The sequence below is a fragment of the Syngnathoides biaculeatus genome, chromosome 7, assembly GCF_019802595.1.
Source record: "Syngnathoides biaculeatus isolate LvHL_M chromosome 7, ASM1980259v1, whole genome shotgun sequence".
In the NCBI taxonomy this organism is placed as follows: domain Eukaryota; kingdom Metazoa; phylum Chordata; class Actinopteri; order Syngnathiformes; family Syngnathidae; genus Syngnathoides; species Syngnathoides biaculeatus.
The window spans coordinates 3,324,786-3,343,761 of NC_084646.1; the positions used below are offsets into that span (position 1 = coordinate 3,324,786).

The 18,976-nt window shown below is 41.5% G+C and overlaps 1 protein-coding gene and 1 long non-coding RNA gene across 2 annotated transcripts in view; one reads left to right on the forward strand and one right to left on the reverse strand.

Moving 5' to 3' along the window:
• Positions 1-8,817, reverse strand: part of LOC133503848 (uncharacterized) — a 35,472-nt gene extending 26,655 nt beyond the window's left edge. The window contains exon 1 of the long non-coding RNA XR_009795848.1: positions 8,776-8,817. This is a non-coding gene — a long non-coding RNA (uncharacterized LOC133503848). The remainder of the gene's footprint in view (positions 1-8,775) is intronic.
• On the forward strand, positions 8,339-18,380 carry tmem161a (transmembrane protein 161A). The gene is made up of 12 exons (XM_061825812.1): positions 8,339-8,518; positions 9,951-10,054; positions 10,142-10,225; positions 10,305-10,396; positions 10,500-10,656; positions 12,392-12,607; positions 12,688-12,831; positions 12,906-13,019; positions 13,099-13,273; positions 13,648-13,744; positions 15,480-15,845; positions 17,453-18,380. Exons 1-11 carry the CDS (start codon positions 8,516-8,518, stop codon positions 15,785-15,787), a joined length of 1,494 nt encoding a protein of 497 aa, XP_061681796.1. The 5' UTR covers positions 8,339-8,515; the 3' UTR covers positions 15,788-15,845; positions 17,453-18,380.
• The last annotated feature ends 596 nt before the right edge of the window (positions 18,381-18,976 follow it).

Here is an 18,976-nt window from a genome sequence, read left to right on the forward strand (position 1 = left end):
GACGAAAATAAAAATTATACTGGTTATAAAAAAATGACCTTTATGGTTCATATTTATGTTGTTGCTCGCCCAACATTGATTCATTAGAAAATACACATTTAGTGTTTTTTTTTATTTTTATTTTTATGAAAGAGTGTTGGATATTTGAATAGAGACAAATATTTCAGAAAATACAAAATATAAATTAATGTAATTATTAGACTAGAGTTCTGAGGTGGTGGTCCAGGCAAAAATAATAATAGATGGAAAATTTGTCAACATCAAGTTCAAAAACGTGCTGGCGCTTATTAGCATCACAATGCTGTCTGGAGCACACACACACACGCGGACACACACACACGGGCAACATTTTCCCATGGTCGTGCTCGCAACGCACAACTAAATGGACGCCACCGCCACTGACGCCAAATTGTGAGTCATTCTCAAAATCCATTTTTAAAAAATCAAAGAAATACGACTTACGTGCGGTATGGTAAATCCATCTTAATTGCTTCGAGTCCCCCCCTTTTTTTTTCTTTCCTCGCTTCAACTCCCGAATTTCTGAATTTCGAAGCGAGCCCAAGCCCTCGTTGGGACGTAACAGCAACTTGATCCAGTTTCACTTTAACACAACAAGCCGCCATTGCTTTAGCTTCAGTAGCATCCGCGCGCAGCATCTCGCCCCGGCACCTTCTCGGATGAGAGTGCGCGTGGCGTGGACTCTGCGTCTCCTTGGTCATCACCCCCCCCCCCCATTCCACTCCCTCCCTCTCTGACGTAAGACGGCTGCTCTTTCCGGGTAAATGTAAAAGAAGAACATTGAAGAACAGACGTGGTCTTGAATGCATGATAGTAGGAAATAACTCGAGAAGATGCTGGTAGCGGGCGAAAGGAAAAAGGAGGAGAGGAAGAAAGAGGGAGAGAGAGAGGGAGAGAGAGAGATGGACAGAACAGCTTGATGACATCACACGCTAGGATTGGCTCGTCCAAGCAGGTGGTCCAATGAGACGCGCCCAGTTTTCCCGAAAAAAAAATTGACTAATTTTTAAATTCACGCTTTTTTTGGTGTGTGTATTATTCTATTTCATCGTGATTCCCTTGCTATATTATTATTTTGTTTTGATTGGCTGCTCGCAGGCAAGCGGCCACAATATTAGGTACAGCTGTATTCAAATCGTCGTCCATCCTAATGGTAACAATAACGATAATTGTTGAACTTTTTTTTAAAATAAAAACCCTGTAAATATACAGGAATCATTTTAAAGCATAAGGATAAATTGGACACACATGATAATTAATAAGGAAGCAATAATCTATTACTCTTCATCCTCCTCCTGGTACTTCTGCTACTACTATACAATAATTACAAATACAACACAAATATTTCAAAGCATATATAATAATGATGACTATGACAATAGATATGTCTCTAACTACTGCAACTACAAAAAAAAGTGTATAGTAATAGTAGTATTGTACATTTGCTTCCCGTGTTGACCCATTCCACTGTGTTCTCAGCCATGCATGTTTCATCCACAATTTAATGTATATTAATCATACTTCTGGATTATATTAAATTATAACTCCCGTTACATATGGGATGAGGTCTGGCAGGTTATTTTTTTTGTCACATGTTTTGCGAAGCATTTTGTAGTTCTTCTTCAAATATTAAGGGCTATATGTAAATAAATCATTGCTCGTTTGATTGTAAATATTACTGCACATCACACATAAATCATACGTGCACCCCATACTTTGACCTTCTATTTAGAATACGAGAAACACCTCAATATGCAATGCAGGTAAAAATTTATCCATAAAATTATTTCATGTATTGTTACTACATGAATAACTCGTGTATTAATCAGCAACTGAGCATTATTGATGTGTGCATCCAGACGCATTGAATAGGAGCAGATTATTAAAAATGCTTGCTTTTGGCTACGGGGGGTTCAATGACCTTCAATTTTCCAGACGAGACATAACGCGGTATTAACGTGAGCAATGGCGACACCTCTTGGCCGTAAGTGGCAACACCGCACGGGGATGCAAAGGCCCGTGAAGAAAAGACCACGGCGGCCTTCGTTTAGTGGCGGCCACGCCCACTTTCGGCCATTTCAACCAAACCCGGATTCATAAACACGTTAATATGAATCAAACAGTATACGAGATATTATGGATCGCTTTATGGATTCAATAGAATGCAGTCAACGTGAACTGAGCAGGTTCAGCGAGGCCTTTTTAGGCGGCGTCTGATCCGAAACAAACGTTGATCTGTTTGGCGCCACAAACATATTTGTTGTTATTACGACGTAATAACCACAATATGCGAAAATAAATAGATTTTTACCAATCGAAACAACCTGCTTTATTTACATCTCTCTTTTTAGCCGATCTAAATAATCAAACGTGCTTTGTGCATGATCAATTCATCTGTACAGAGACTCAAAATGACATTAAAGCTCTCGCTATAAAATATAGACAAATAGCAGTGCGGATTTAAAAATATTAATAAAGTAGTAAACGAAATACAAGTTTTGTTGTCAATAATAATGGTGGAGGATTTTAAGCTTGGAACAAGAAATTCCATCGTGACTGAATAGAAGAAGTTGACTTTGGAATGTATTGTAGTAATAAGAAAGATTAAAGCCGCAATATTCAGCCTAGTTGAGGTAGTATTTTCCTGCATGTTAAAAAAATATACATAAATGGAATGTTGTGACGTTTTTTTGTTCGAATTCAAAGCGTTTTAATGTATTTTACACACAGACGGCAGATTTATGCAACTAGGTGAAAATAGTAATTACAATTGTAATTGTAACTTTTAGAACTTTTCATTTAAATTGAAATTATTTTACATAGAATCAACAATTCATGATGAGGTTAAAGCTTTAACCCTTATTGTGTCTTTTTTTTTCAGTTTTTTAAAAATGGATTTGAACTCTTTGAACTGTGTGGCAATTTTTTTCAAAAAATATTCTTGAATAAAGCATCATTCAATTTTTTAACATATTCATCCTTTCCATCAGACACGTCAAATAATCTATTTTAGAAAGTTATTTACATGTAAATAATACTTATCCCAATATAATTGATGAAAGAGAATTAGCATTAACATGCTAAATACTTTACATTTTAACCCTATACTCTTACTCTGGTATTATATCTGTCATGTACTTCCTTGTACACGTTTGGCATTTCTAATATGCTAATATCAGGTATTTGTAAATACACACATCACGTTCACAGGAAGGAGAAGAAGTTGTTTTGAATTAAAATAAACAGCTTTTGAGTCAGCGTGCATTAACAAATGATCAGTCGTAATAATAAGTGACGACGCACAACAAACAGTGGGGAGGAGGATGACACAAAATATTGTAAAAAAGAAAAAAATTTTGAACTCATCTCAGGAGAAAATTACATGAGAACACACATACACACAAAAGAAGATGCATTCAGCTAAAATCCAAGAGCTGAAATTCTATATCCATTTATTTTTAAATTACGGTGCATAATGTTGTGGCAAACATTTTTTTTTATCTTTAATTTATGCGTGTCACTGTAAATACATATATTTTATGCACAGTATATGTAGATGTTACTCGATATAAAGCATTTTAGTAAGTTTGGGTCTTTAATTTGGGGATGTAGCTGAAACAGTCTTGGAAGACTCGATTTAATTGCTAATAACAGTTTGTGTCAAAAGCAAGTTCAGAAAAATTTACAACAGAAATAGGAAATATTTTGGAGGTGGCGGCTAGCGATATTAGCGCAAAATGTGAACCTTAGCACGAAACGAGAAACCGATCAAGTGCAAAGATCATTTGGTGGAATGTTCAAAGCTGATTATGTACGCAAAATAAATACATACATGAAATTAAATACAATAAAAAAGAACATCTCATCTCATCATGCAATCTATGTAACCGGCATGATTGGTTGTAAGTAGTCACACTAAAACATTTCCAGATTTTAGAACTTTGTGCACACATAAGGCGAGCCATAGTATAAGGCGCGGTGTTCGGGCGGGGGGCTGAATCTTATGCAAATGAGCACTGCCGGCAGTCTGGGTGAAAAAGAGGGGAACAAGAAGGCCAAAGTCTCACCTCTTTTCCAAGGCAGTTCGCTCGGTCAAGTTCAAGCGCATTCAGACAGCCGTGAATGCACATGGCAGATTGATTGGGGGAAGGTGGGTACACACTGGAGAGGGCGGTGGAGGGGGGGGTGTCTGACTGACGCTTCATACGATGCAAAACGCTTGACAATTAAAGACCATCCATTCCAATTTTTTTCAGATTGTTGGCTTTTTTTTTTTTTGATGAATCAAGGCACATTGTCTTAAAACTTCTGCTGCTATCTGGCATCAACTTCATCCAATCATCTTCTTTGACGCTTATCCTTATGAGGCTCATAGGGAGTGCTGGAGCCTATCCCAGCTGTCAACGGGCAGGAGGCAGAGTACACCCTGAACTGGTTGCCAGCCAATCGCTGGGCACATTGAGACAAGCAGCTGAACTCACAATTACACCTGAAAGGCAATTTAGAGTGTCCAATTAATGTTGCATGTTTTTTGGGGGATGTGGGAAGAAACCAGAGTGCCCGGAGAAAAGCCACACAGGCGGGGCCGGGATTGAACCGGGGTCCTTAGAACTGTGAGGCCAACGCTTTACCAGCTTCTGAGGACCCGGGTTCAATCCCAGCCCTCCCTGTGTGGTGTTTGCATGTTTTCCCCGTACCTACGTGAGTTTCTTCCGGGCAATCCGGTTTCTTCCCACATCCCAAAAACATGTAACATTAATTGGACACTCTAAATTGCCCCTAGGTGTGATTCTGAGTGCGTCTGTTATCTGTCTCCATGTGCCCTGCGATTGGCTGGCAACCAGTTCATGGTGTACCCCGCCTCCTGCCCGTTGACAGCTGGGATAGGCTCCAGCACTCCCCGTGACACTTGTGAGGATAAGCGGCTAAGAAAATGGATGGATGGATGGATGGATGGAAAATTTCCTACTGAACAAGAAAAGAAAAGATTGGGCAGTTCCATGACTGTAAATTCACCTTGAAGTAGCTGATTCTGAATACAGTACTCAAAATTGTTGGAAATTACAAAAATCATCCTATCCCGTCTATCGAGTCTCACACGTTTGGGTGGCAAGTGCCATTCCAACTTTTTGTGCCGTCTGTCAATTTCACATGCGAGCTTGAACCTCACATATACGTGCGCGTCACTTCAACGTCATTTAAATGAACTCGGTGCGACAGTGAAGGCCCTTCAGGACGGGTTCCCACAGCTCCTCGTGCAGCAGTTGGGGGCGAGGCACACAAGCACAAGCAGCAAAATGAAGGGACGGGGTTTGCGGCACGATGGAAACATTTGCATATATTTAAATTGGCCGTCAAAAGGACAGACAAAGGCGAGGCGATACCCAGCAGCAGCCTGAGACAGGAAAGCAGTGTGGGAACCGGGAGCCCCTCTGAGCCACTGAAGTAGCAGACGCAAATTTGCATTTTATTTGTGTCCATTTCTCCTTTGCTAATTTGTGGCTGGCCGCTCACGAGCTACAGATGCCTAACATGGAGGAGGGATTATCGTACCCAGCTGCGGTGATGAGAATGAAATAAATTCTCGTCCAGTGCACCGTGGTTTGCAATTTCATTTGACTTTAAAACCACATTTTGGTGGATCTCCAAATTGTCTCAGTTTTGGGGCGTTTGACGTAGAAGCGTTTGCTGTTGCCTAGAAAGAGTACCACACATGCATTATTTGCCTTGAGGATGCTAGTAGAAAAGTGCAGAGGTCAGAAGGAGCTACATTGTGTCTTTGTGGATCTAGAGAAAGCCTATGATAGAGTACAGAGAGAGGAACGGTGGTACAGCATGAGCAAGTCTGGTGTGGCAGAGAGGTATGTTAGAATAGTACAGGACATGTATGATGGCAGCAGAACAATGGTGAGGTGTGCTGTAGGTGTGACACAAGAATTTATGGTGGAGGTGGGACTGCATCAGGGATCCGCACTGAGCCCCTTCCTGTTTAAAGTGGTAATGGATAGGCTGACAGATCAGGTTAGACTGGAATCCCCTTGTACCATGATGTTCACACATGATATTGTGATCCGCAGTGAAAGCAGGGACCAGGTGGAGGAACAATTAGAAAGATGGAGGCATGCAGTGGAAAGGAGAGGAATGAAGATTACCCAGAGTAAAACAGAATATACTGTATGTGCGTGAATGAGAGGGGTGGAGGGCGAAGAGTGAAGCACCAGGGAGAAGAGATAGCGAGGGTGGAAAACATCAAATACTTGGGGTCAACAATACAGAGCAATGGTGAGTGTGAGTGTGGTAAGGAAATGAAGAAACGGGTCCAAGCAGGTTGGAACAGCTGGCGGAAGGTGTCTGGTGTTCTATGTGACAGTAGAGTCTCCGCTAGGATGAAGGGCAAAGTCTATAAAACAGTGGTGATGCCGGCCAGGATGTACGGATTAGAGATGGTGGCACTGAAGAAACAACAGAAAGCAGAACTGGATGCAGCAGAAATGAAGATGTTGAGGTTCTCGCTCGGAATGAGCAGGTTGCATAGGATTAGAAATGAGCTCATTAGAGGGACAGCCAAAGTTGGACGTTTTGGAGACAAGATTCGAGAGAGCAGACTTCGATGGTTTGGACATGTCCAGAGGCAACAGAGTGAGTATATTGGTGGAAGGGTGCTGAGGATGGAGCTGCCAGGCAAAAGAACGAGACGAAGACCAAAGAGAAGGGTGATGGATGTTGTGAGGAAAGACATGAGGGCACTTGGGGTTAGGGAAGAAAATGCACGAGATAAACTTAGATGGAAAAAGATGACACGCTGTGGCGACCCTTAACGGGACAAGCCGAAGACGTAAAAGTGTTTGCTGTATTTAAAAGTTGCCATTCTAATTAAAACCTAATTGGAGCCATGTCCCCCTTCTTCACACAAACTTATCCTCCCCACGGAATCGCCTGGATGGGGCGGCACCAACAATACCCCCCCCCACACACACACACACCATTTCTTCCATCACGACGTTACGCTCTCGCGCTTAAATGCACGGGGCGAAGGATCAAGCACATCTTGCGGCAGGAGGAGCGCCATCAGTTAGCAGCGTGAGGGGATTCCACATCAAATGAGACGACCGCCCGGATAAAAGCGGCGGATTTGAATAGGGTGAATGGATTTGGGTAGGAAGTCCGCAGAGGCGGCGCCGATGCACGGTCGGAGGCCTCGCGTATTAAAAAAAGGATGAGCTGACATTATGATGCGTGCGCAGGCAGGCCGGGTCTGGGGTCTTTCGGTCTGCGCAGACAATAACAGCCACCAGTGGCCAAACTCCTTACAATAATCTCATATTAAGAGAATGCACGTTGTAATTACTTGGTAATTACTATGGTTTGCTACCTATTTGCATCAACGGAAGGAAAAGCTCTGTGTCTCTTTTCATGACTATGTGGAGGAGCGTATCAAAGACTTTAAGCCTAATCATCACCTTAATGCTCATTTTAACCCAACCAAACGTAAAAGTACAGGTCGGAGGAAGCATGAAATGATGAGATTATCATTCATAAATAAAATGGTGCGATGGCTTTATACAAAGCAATTAAGGCAGATAATTATAGTTTAAAGTTCCAAATAATCAGTAAATAATTTTTGCTGCTGCTTCATAAACAAAAACAGATAAAAATGTTGCGATATAGTATATTCCAAATATCCTACTGTGTGATTATACACTTTTTCTACCTTGTTTAAGACATACATAGTAAAAAGAATAAATAATCCCTCAAAATTTAGGCGTTCTTATTATCTAAATTTAGGCACGCCCATATGGGCTAAAACAGCTATACATGTGGCTGAAATATGTTCAGATATATCCTGGAGAAATTTGCAAAAGATCTGCGATTGGCATTTTAAAAGCTGCTGACAATATTTTAAAAAGTTGCCCCTTTATTTTCATGAAATCATATATGAGTGACTTCATCCAAAACAATCATGAAATGCTGTTTGTGGTTCTATAAAATAATGTACGCGTGTTTGTCTATTTGTTGTCCATGCACTGATAGTTCTTGAGTGGCTTTTCATTTAATACTCTTACTCAAATAATTATTTGGAGGACTTTAGGTGATATGGTATCTAAAGTAACAGTACGTGAGTACATTTTTGGCTACTCTAACATCAGATTACTAGCAAAATACAGATTGTATGTTTGTATTACACAGATGGTTAAATTATCTTCGTCAATGATTAGATTGTCATCCATTCAAAATACCGTATTTTACTAATTGCTTAAATTCTCAAAGAGTATTTGAAGGCAACACTTGACCCCGCGACTACATCCGGGACTCTGAAGCGATTCCTCCGCCATGTGCTCGGGAGGAAGCAAAAACTGCAAAGCGGAAACGCACCCTTGCTGCTTACGTCACAGGCATAGAAGAGGAAACTTCACAAGTCCCTTTTTCGGCTGTAGTCAACGCTCGGCAAATCTCTGCTGCGCTTCATCGGAGCGAGCGCCAAATTGGAGAAAAAAAAATGGTAAAGTTCATTTATAGTTATTTTCCCAACGGCTGGGCGGTTTGACAATGATGTCGTTTGGCCGCGTGAGCCGGTTATGCTAACGTGCTAACGCGGCTCCAGCAGCAGTGACAGCTGCTCAAGTTTGGTTAAATTTAGCCCGGCAGCCACTTGCCTGCTTCATTCATTCGCGCTTGGCTTGCAGCAATATCTTAAAATGAACTATTTGTGTGTGTTTTCCGAGCGACTTCCGTTGCATAAGGTTGAAATGAATTTACCTGTAGTGGAGCACAAATGGACCTTTCCGATCTGTCAATCACTCGTACAATAATAGCCAATCAGATAGCCGCATTGTTTTAACCCCTAATTTGACACGCCCCTCTCGCCATATTGTCTCACAAGCGATGCTGGTTGTCAGTAGCGTGCACTTGGAAATGTTAACGTTACAAAGAAAATGGTCCTCAGATGCGCCTGGGGAACATGCAATTCTGATGAAAGATATCCTGATAAGTTACAAGGGGCACAGTTGATTCATTTTCCAAAGCATAACACGCAGTTGACGAAATGTTTACGATGGATTAAGGCTTGTGGAAGAGCGCACGCACAACTAAATGTGAACAATAACAAACGCAGGGCTGTATGTTTGAAGGTAAGGGAGAAGTATCTTCTCTGAGTTTGATTGAATTATTATCAGTGCTTTATACATTGCAGGAGAACAACTTTCACTTCGTTAGTGTATCACTGATCTGCTGAGTGAAGTGTGTAATGTTTTATGCTAAAGAGTCGGCATAGTGATACTAAATGTGCAATGTCATGCAAGCAAAATGTCTATTTGCCTATTTGTATCACATTGGACTTTTAAGACAGGACACTGGAGTTTGATTACGAGCCAAGTCAAATGAATACACCCACTCACATATAAAGACTACAATATTACTCGTGATCTTTCCAAGTAAAAAGTACTCACCCTGCTTTACATGCGCAGTACGATTCCACAGTTTGATCCTGTTGGATTTCAATATGAAGTTTGTGAGGCGTCAATTTATTTTTTATTTTTTTGCATCGATCGCCAACATTTCGCTGTAACTCTGACGTTGCGTCCCGCTCCGTCCAAAATCTTAATTCCATGTACATATTCTTGCGAGAAATAGTTGAGACCTCTCTTTAGAACACTCTTGGGGAAGTCTGATGCATTTGGCAAAAAACATAACCCAATATTATCCGGAGTTCGCTTCAAACGTGGTCTGTTCAATCGCCATTTTGTAAGCTTGTGTGATATGGCTAAGGGGGCGGAGCTTAAGATCGCCTTGGAAAGGTCCATTGTCGTTCCTGGTAGCACGCAACCTCCCCCACTCAACGGACAGGCTCCTGCTCATCTGTGACCTGTCTGTCGAATGGGAATAAGCGCCATAAAACAGATATTAAATGTGTGTGATTATGTCTTGACAACTAGGCACTGATGGGAATCCAGCTGGTGGTCAGTTTGCTGACCGCCAGCATTATGCAGAGGATGGCGCCGCATTGCTCATTTGCACGCTGGCTCCTCTGTAATGGCAGGTAAGTGGCTGTCAATCCACTTTTGCGTTCGTGTGGGTTAAAAAAAAAAAAATGGACTTCACTGTTTTGTTTTTTTTCCTCTCTCAGTCTTTTCCGGTTCAAGCACCCATCTGAGGGGGAGCTGTGCGCTCTCGCTGGGAAGCAGATGCCCAAAACAAACAGGAGAGACAGGTGGGACAAAATTTTGGTTCTTTGGTTTTACAAAGTTCATACAGGAATATGATTGAATGTGTAGATGTCGTATTCTCAGGAGACAAAATGGAGAAAACAAGCCTCTCACTGTGCCCAGAGACATAAACCTTCACCTGGAGAAAGCTCCAGTCAATGCCATGGACGCCCTCGGTTTGGCAAAGGCTTTTTTTCCCAAAACTACATGAACCAACTAGCACACGCGCACACTTACAAATTAAAATAATCTTTTTTTCCTTTATACATTTCCTCTCAGTGCTGCGTTTCTTCCTGGAGTACCAGTGGCTGATTGACTTTGCCGTCTACGCGGCCGGCGTCTTCCTTTTCACGGAGTGTTACTACAATGTGGTGGATGCCAGCAAGGAGGTGAATATCGGCGCCATCTGGTGTGTTCTCACCGTTCTTTTCGGACTGTATCCTTTTTTTTTTTTTGGGAAGAATCTAAAAATCTACAAGTGAATTCATACAAGTTGCATTTTTTTTTTAAGTCATGAAAACTGTAATTGGCTGGCAGGTACAGCAATATCCTGCTTTGTAAGGGGCTCCGTGCAAAAGGCAGATATACAGGGATGAGAATTCGCGGAATTCCGAGTTTTTTCATCTGAAAATGTCATTGTTCTGAAAAGTGTAGATTCGTTGATTTCCCCCCTCCCCCCCAATTAATTAATTAATTTATTTATTTTGCGGCTTGACGTGGGGTGAGGCTGTGATCAAGAACGGCCGCCAGCATCTATTGGCAACGCTCGTCGTGAAATTAGCGGAAAACGGAATTGCTACCTGTTGGATTTAAATTTGGTGTTTATAATAACGGCAACATTCCGATTTCCGGTAGCATTTTGGTGGTATTTCATCGGTATTTTCCCTCCGATGTTAGCATTTCATAGAGAAGCATTCTGTTTACTACGGCATAGTTATAACTTATAGACATTCATACGCATATGTTATCGAGCGGTCTGCATGTTTGCCAGTATGGTGGAAATCTTGGGGCAAAAAGATGGAAGATCGTGCCAGGGAAATTGATAAAAACCACAGGGTAAAAAAACTGTTTCAGATGGCCATGGCTTGAAAAAAGTGTAACCGTGCAGATAGGAACGGCAACGGTATCAACATGTCTGACCAAACGCATACAAAAAGTGGACGTTCCCGGCAAAGTGCTGACACAAAAGTTGGATGTCAATTTCTCAAATATTATATCATTGACAACTGTTAATACGATTAGGCCTATCTGTAGCACTTGGCCAGTACGTCATGCATTTTATCGCTCACTTTTATAGTTCATGAGCTCTCTCTCTCATTCTCTCATATTATGTATACATATATAAACAAATTACTTCTGTACTTATTTCTGAAGTATAACTTGTAAGTGCAGTAGCCTATTTGATATAAATTTCCCTCAGTCAAATTTTTTATGTTTGAAGTTTGGCAAAATTATTTTGGTTGTTTGGACTCATATTTTAAGTTTTCAAAATGTTATGATTGCCCTGTATTTACGCTGTTAGAAGTAACTTGAGGTCACCATTTAACAGTGTGTTTTCTAAAGAATTTTTGTGCCCAAAGCAGACATTTTCAGTGTTTTTCCAAATTGGTCATTCTCATCCCTGCACATTGTACTTGCGGTTTCCCTCCAAGGGCCGTGATGGCTGTGAAATTGTAAAAATCTTTAACCGCCTCATCATATTTCCATATGAAATTTATGAACTAGTTTTGGAATCAGAAAGAAGTCAAGGGTAATGGGATTTTCCAACTATTGTTGTTTGGTAACACAAAAATGCTTGTATTACCTCAATGTTATCATGTATCATGACAATTTGAAACTTTGGCACATATTTGAACAAAAAAACGAATGAAAGTTGATACACAATTTCCCTCCCCGGGCCACATCTGGCCCCCAGGCCTTGAGTTTGACACCTGTGTTCTATACAAATGACAGTTGAGGTTTATCAGTCTTAATGACACTGCTTCCGTTCTTGATCTCTGAAGCGTAACGAATTAGGAGAGATTTAAACTTGGTCTCGACTTTCCTTTCGCACAACATTGTTGGTCCCTTTTGACACATTTACTCTCACTGTTGTGTTGTTGAATCAACGCACGTTTACAGGTGTGGTTTTCTGCGTGAGAGAGAGTTTTTCGTTAACCCGAACCCTTCAGCAAAACCCTCCACACGCTGATGAGCCACTACTTCCGCTCGGAGGAGGGCGGCGAGCGTTCAGTGTGCCTCGCTTTCGGCTTCCTCTGCCTCCTGGTAGCCATGTTGGTACTCGTGGTCAGAGATGACTTCCTGGAGTTTGGCTTGGAGTCTGGCTTTTCCAGCCTCTATGACAACTTGGAGGTGTTCGCCAAGCAGCAGGGCTACGCCGACTGGTCGTAAGTTCACTGATATCGTTGCCTCGGGGTTCTCACGGGTGTGGAACATGAAACTCAAGAGGCCAATCGCTGGTGTCAAGGATCCCCGTCACCAAGCTGACCGTGAAACTCACCCTGGCTGCCTTCTGCGCCTACGTCGGTGCCCTGATGGCGTTCCCTGGATTGCGTCTGGCTCAGACTCACCTGGACGCTGTGCAGATGAACTCAGGTCGTCCGCTCATCCAGTAAGTGACGATGCATTTAACAGACATTTGAAGGAACTGCAGTTCAGTGCTCACTTAATCAACGTCTCCTTTAGGATTCTGCTACACATGAGCTTCCTATCTCCGGTGGTCGTGTTGATTCTGTGGGTTAAACCCATGGCCAGGGATTTCCTCGCCAACGCGCCTCTGGGGAAAAGTTCCATCATGCTGCAAGTCCATGCAACATTTTCCGCATAACCGGACGGTCACTTGCGAACGCCCTTTGAATTAATTCCCCTTACCTTGCAGGGTGTCCAGCAACACCTTTGACAGCGTGCGTCTGTGGACCGTCGTGGCTCTGTGCGTCCTGCGGTTAGCGTTAATCCGCTACCACCTGCAGGCCTACCTCAACCTGGCCCAGAAGTGGGTGGAACAAATGAAGAAGGAAGCTGGACGTATTGCCGCCATTGACATCCAGAGGAAGGTCAGACCACCACTTTATGTTCATTTCTACCACCTTTAATAACTTAATTTATGATACTGTACTTACCCTAGTGTGCGCAGTGAACCATAACCTTATTTTTTTTTATTTATTTTTTTTTTTTAAACACGGAAGCACACAGTCTCTAACAAAGCTGCTGATCGTCTTACTTCTACTTCCTCGTTTACTTGACACCTCCCCCTCCGCTCTTAAAGGGGTACACTCATAATTACAAACAGAACACACACCCATAACTTTATATCTGCAGGCATGACTGACCACACCTTTTATACATTTTTCAAATGTGAGTGAGTGGATTTATTTTCTTCACCATGAGTTTGAAATCATCCATTGAATTGAACTGTCTGTTTCTCCAGGTCACACGTGTGTTTTGCTACCTGAGCGTAGTGACTCTGCAGTATGTGGTTCCGATCGTTCTGATCCTCTTCTCCACACTGGCCCTCAAGGCACTGGGTCAGTAATTCCACCTTATACACACACAACTACTGATCATGGCCAAAGAATTTGAACAACTAACTTTAACCCTTCCATATTGACCTTTGACACCAATAAAAATAGCTGAAATGTCTTTTTTTCTTCTTATCCTGAAGTCAACCAATAATACTTATCCTCGCAAAAGTTGCGGGAGTGCTGGACCCTATCCCAGCTGTCAACGGGCAGGGGGCAGGGTACACCCTGAACTGGTTGCTAGCCAATCGCAGGGCACATAGAGACAAACGACCGCACTCACAATAAGACCTCGGGGCAATTTAGAGTGTCCAATTCCTCTTCTTTTCCTTTCAGCTTGTCCCATTATGGGTTGCCACAGCATGTCATCCTTTTCCATCTTAGCCTATCTCCTGAATCCTCCTCTCTAACCGCAAGTGCCCTCATGACTTCCCTCACAACATCCATCAACTTTCTCTTTGGTCTTCCTCTCCCTCTTTTGCCTGGCAGCTCAATCCTCAGCCCCCTTCTACCAATATACTCCCTCTCTCCCCTCTGGACATGTCCAAAGCATCAGTCTGCTCTCTCTTACCTTGTCTCCAAAACATCCAATTTTGGCGGTCCCTCTCACTAGCTCATTTCTAATCCTATCCCACCTGCTCACTCCGAGCAAGGACCTCAACATCTTCATTTCTGCCACCTCCAGTTCTGCTTCATGTTGTCTCTTCAGCGCCACCGTCTCTATTACAGAGCGAGTGACTGCAGGATCCCACGATGGTTGATCTTTGAAGGGGAAATCATAACGGAATGGGGTCATGAAAGAGTAAAACAGCAAAAAAAGGTCATACTGATGAACAGAAATCATACAGTAGTCTGAGGGTTACTTGACACAGACGCAGGAGCTGCAGCATGTCAAAACATGTACCAGCAATGCGGCCCCAAAAAATGTTAAATATTTAAAAAAAAAAAAAAAAATCACTCATGAACCAACCTGAGCTAACATTTCTGTAACAGAGGTTGACTGAACTAACAGTTGATTAGAGAATTTTACTTACTTACTCTGACTACCGTAATTCCTGGCCTACAGAGCGCACCTGGTTACAAGCCTCACAGTACATTTGTAAAAGAAATACCATTTGGTACGAAAATACGCTGCAGCTGTGTAAAAGCCGCAAGTGCCCACATTGAAACACGAGATATTTACAAAGAAAGACTGTACAGAGAGAGAGTTTAACGCGAGCACAGTGCTAAAGCTAGTGCTAACGCTAGCGCCGCACCAGGGTTAACGCTAACAGGGCCGGTTAAAATAAAACTTACCAGTAAATATCACTGAGACATGCCAGTAACACAGCAGTAGCACACTAGCACAGCGCTAACAAGGCCGGTAAAAGTCACTTCTTCAGCATATATATTCCACCGTTCTCATTATTACCTTTTCCGCTCGAGTGCCCCCTTGCGGCCATTAGAAAAAAATGCCCAAATTAGCCACTTCACCGCATAAACCGGAGGGTTGAAAGCGTGTGAAAAAAGTTGCGGTTTATAGGACGGAAATTACGGTACTTACTAAATGAGTGATGAAAAGAAGTCAGTTATTTTCTGAATCATTAATGATGATAAATATAGATATATAACAATATATTTGCATATAATTTTCAAGAACTTTGTTTGGAACATTTCTTTTTTCATTTTTTTTTTTTTCAATCGTTAAGTACACTTTTTTGATTATTTGTGGAGGTTGAATTCTGATAACTTCTTCTTCTAGGGGGATTCACTTGGGTCGGAGCAAACGCGGTCGAGACCTCCAGCGTGGCGCCCTCCTCGCCGATTCCCACGGCGGCGCCAATCATCTTGAGCGCTCCGGACGAAGACGATGAGTTAGCCGAGGACGCGGAGGAGGACGTCCAAGTGACTGTGGCCCGCCTTTTGGAGATGGTGACGGCGCTGCGCTCTGTCCTCACGCCGCTTTTCTTCAGGGGCTTCTTTGCCTTCTTCACCTGGTGGGTGGCAGCCTGCCAGGTGATCAGTTCACTTTTCGGCATCTACTTCCACCAATACCTCATGCACAGCTAGGGAGAGCCATGGATGCACAGAGCTTTTGGACGCTCCGGAGACATTATTGTTTGCTCAGGTGAGACCGCAACCGGCTTCTCGTATTAAAACAACACCAAAAAAAAAAAAAAAGCAGCATCTTCCACCTCCTTCACAAGTTTATGCAACATTTCATTCAACTTTTGACTTGCAGCAATTTTTATATATAAGGCCTGCTGCACACCAAGTGCAAACACGACTGAATTTTTTGCTTTGTGTGAGGGTTTCTACAACTATTGCTGGGATTCTTTTTGTAAGCATCCTGTATCTTGGCTATTTAGACCTCCATAGAATGACTCTAATATGGACATAATGTAAAAAATTGTCAATTTGATATCACATTTAAAAAAAACCCACTTTGGTTTTGTCATACAACTGTCACAAACTTTGTGATAATACACGTTCTTATGTTAACAGCTCTGGTTTGATTTCCTGCCTGTTTTACGGCTTTGTGTTGGAATATAACTACGACAGCCCAGCTGCTTTTTCATTGACAATGGAGTTGCATTATTGGTGGTTCATTTTTTTTTTTTTTTTTTTTTAAATGGAGTACAATATCTGGTGCCTCTAAACGTTGGTTCATGATAAGAACACCAGGGGTCGCAATTTTGCCGTTGTCGTGAGTTTGTGTGCTAGGGTCACTTGCCGGTGACAGTTTGAGCGCTCGCCCGTGCTGAAAAGTCTTGTGATGAATGCGCGTCCGTTACTAGCTGGGGAACTCTGGGTACGTAGTAAACGCCTACTTGGAAATCCCCCAGTCGCATAGTTCACATTTTTCTACATAGAGGGAGCTAACGGATCGCCGAGCGTTCATGTTCGCTATGGACGCCTCAGAAAGACGAACAGAGTGAACGTACATACATGTGTATATGTTTTCATCAACTTTTATTTTAAGGTTAGGTTATAAGCAGTGATGAAAGTCCTCCGGATTTTCAAGTTTTCATGAAAATTGAGGAAAAGTTGCCTAAAATTAATCCGGATATTAGTTGAGACCATTGAACGAACATGCGTTTGAGTTCGTTGTTTTGCTCTCCCGAGTGTAGCCATGTTGAGGCGCTAACACGAGTAACGGTAACGGCCCTCCCTTCGCATTCTCTCAAGACGTCGCTTATTTTCTGTAGTCTTGACATTGATTTACGTGTTTATTTCATAAACGATGAGTAAACAAGCCTGCAACTCATGATAGTATTAGTATTACTAGATCTATATCCAAGATAGTGAGCAATGTGGTCGAGTGTATCAGTACAACGCGACGTAACAAGTTTGAGACTTAAACGTTAATAGTAATTACTAAAGATCAACTTCTTTATCATGTGTGCTGTACAGTGTAGAAATTCTACTATATATTTTTGTGTATATTCTATATCTATACTATAATATATGGGGAAAAGGACAATTTTAGATGTCTTATTGAATAGTTCACTTAATTCATTTGTCTTGAGATAAGATGGCGTATTTTAAGCATATTTTAATGACAAATGTGATTTTGTGCTATTCGGTGATGGGGGCATGGGGGGCAAAAAAATCTGGGCTTGGCCCTTTGGCAACTTCTGCCCAATTTTTTTTTTTTTTTTTTTTTTTTTTTTTTTTTTTTTGGTCAGGACTTGGAAATTTTACTTTCAATTTTTGTCTGAATTTTGTTTACAGGTATCCCCAGAATGCTCTCCAGCCATCCATTTTTTTCAAAAATTTCACGGGGGTGCATGCGGCGGACTCCCCTAGCTGGACTTCACACCCTCGTTGCTCTTCAGGAATTTTCACAAAAGTTCACTTTCATCTCTAGTTATAACCTATGTTAGCTCCCTCTATGTAGAAGAAGGGGAACGATGAGACCGGGTGAGTTCCCAGTAAGCGTCTGTGTACCCAGAGTTCCCCTGTTAGTAACATGCACGGGCATTCATCACAAGACTTTTCAGCACGGGGGAGCGCTCAGACCATCACACCGGGAGTGACACTGACGGTCAATGTTTTTTTCTCTGATTGTCCAATTTAGTTGCATTTAAATGTCACTCAAAACTGTGAAGTGTGCATTGAAATTCTGCTCAACTATATTTCTGTTGGCTCTGTATGAAGGAATATTAGGGCTTTACCGGGGGGGGGGGGGGGAATTGTCAAAAGAAGATGCAGAAGATAGGCTAAGATGGAAAAAGATGACACGCCTGGCATCCCCTAACGGGACAAGCCTAAAGGAGAAGAAGATACTGCTATAAAGTATTTTTTTTTTTTAAAGAGCAAAGTTGCATAAAAAAATTCCATTTTATGGGAAAAAAAAGGTTACAAGAATACAGTTTTCTTATGAATGGAGGTATTAGGAGCAGTTTTAAAATAGTGAAAAATATATTTTATATTTGCATGGTATCTAGCTCAACTGTTTCTACTTTTTATTGGCGTCGTCATTGCATCATGTTGTTTTTGTGAAATAACCAATTCAAGAGTGCCATTTTTTTTTTTCATGTGCAGTTGCCCTCCAGAATTCCCAAGTGCCTGAAAACTGTTGGAATATTTCACAAAATGTCCATTTTATCCCTTTTTGTGACTATTTTATATATATATATATATATATATATATATATATATATATATATATATATATATATATTCATTTGTGACTGTTTCTTGAGACTGATTTGCCTATTTGGAATGATTTTGCTTAGGATCAATAGAGAAGATTTCAGGAATGTGAAGCGGAACTAAATGTTTTGAGGGTCTTAATGCATGGTGTGTATATATATTTTCTGTATTTGTGTGTCTTATATAAAGCATTTATTCATGTTCTCGTTTCCTTTCCTCACAGGGCACAAACAAACGGGAAAAAAAACTTTTGTTACTAATTTTTTATTTTTTTTTTGTGTGTAACTGTTAAGTGCAATTGAACTCTATTTAACTTCCAAATACTTTACCAATACATTTACTTTTAAACTTCAGAACTTTTTTATTTCAAACATGTGGTGAGTACATTGAACTTACATGCATTACATTTAATTTGAATCCTTTCTGCAATTAACCCATTCATGGGCAGGGTGGCAATTTTTCGCCTTCTTGAGATAAAAATCTCCTAACAGGCCACAATCAAGGAAATAATACTTATTTTTCGTTTATGGTTAAGTTATATGATAAATTTTATTCATTTATAATCTCGTCCCAAAAATGGGATGTTGCCCACGAGAGGGT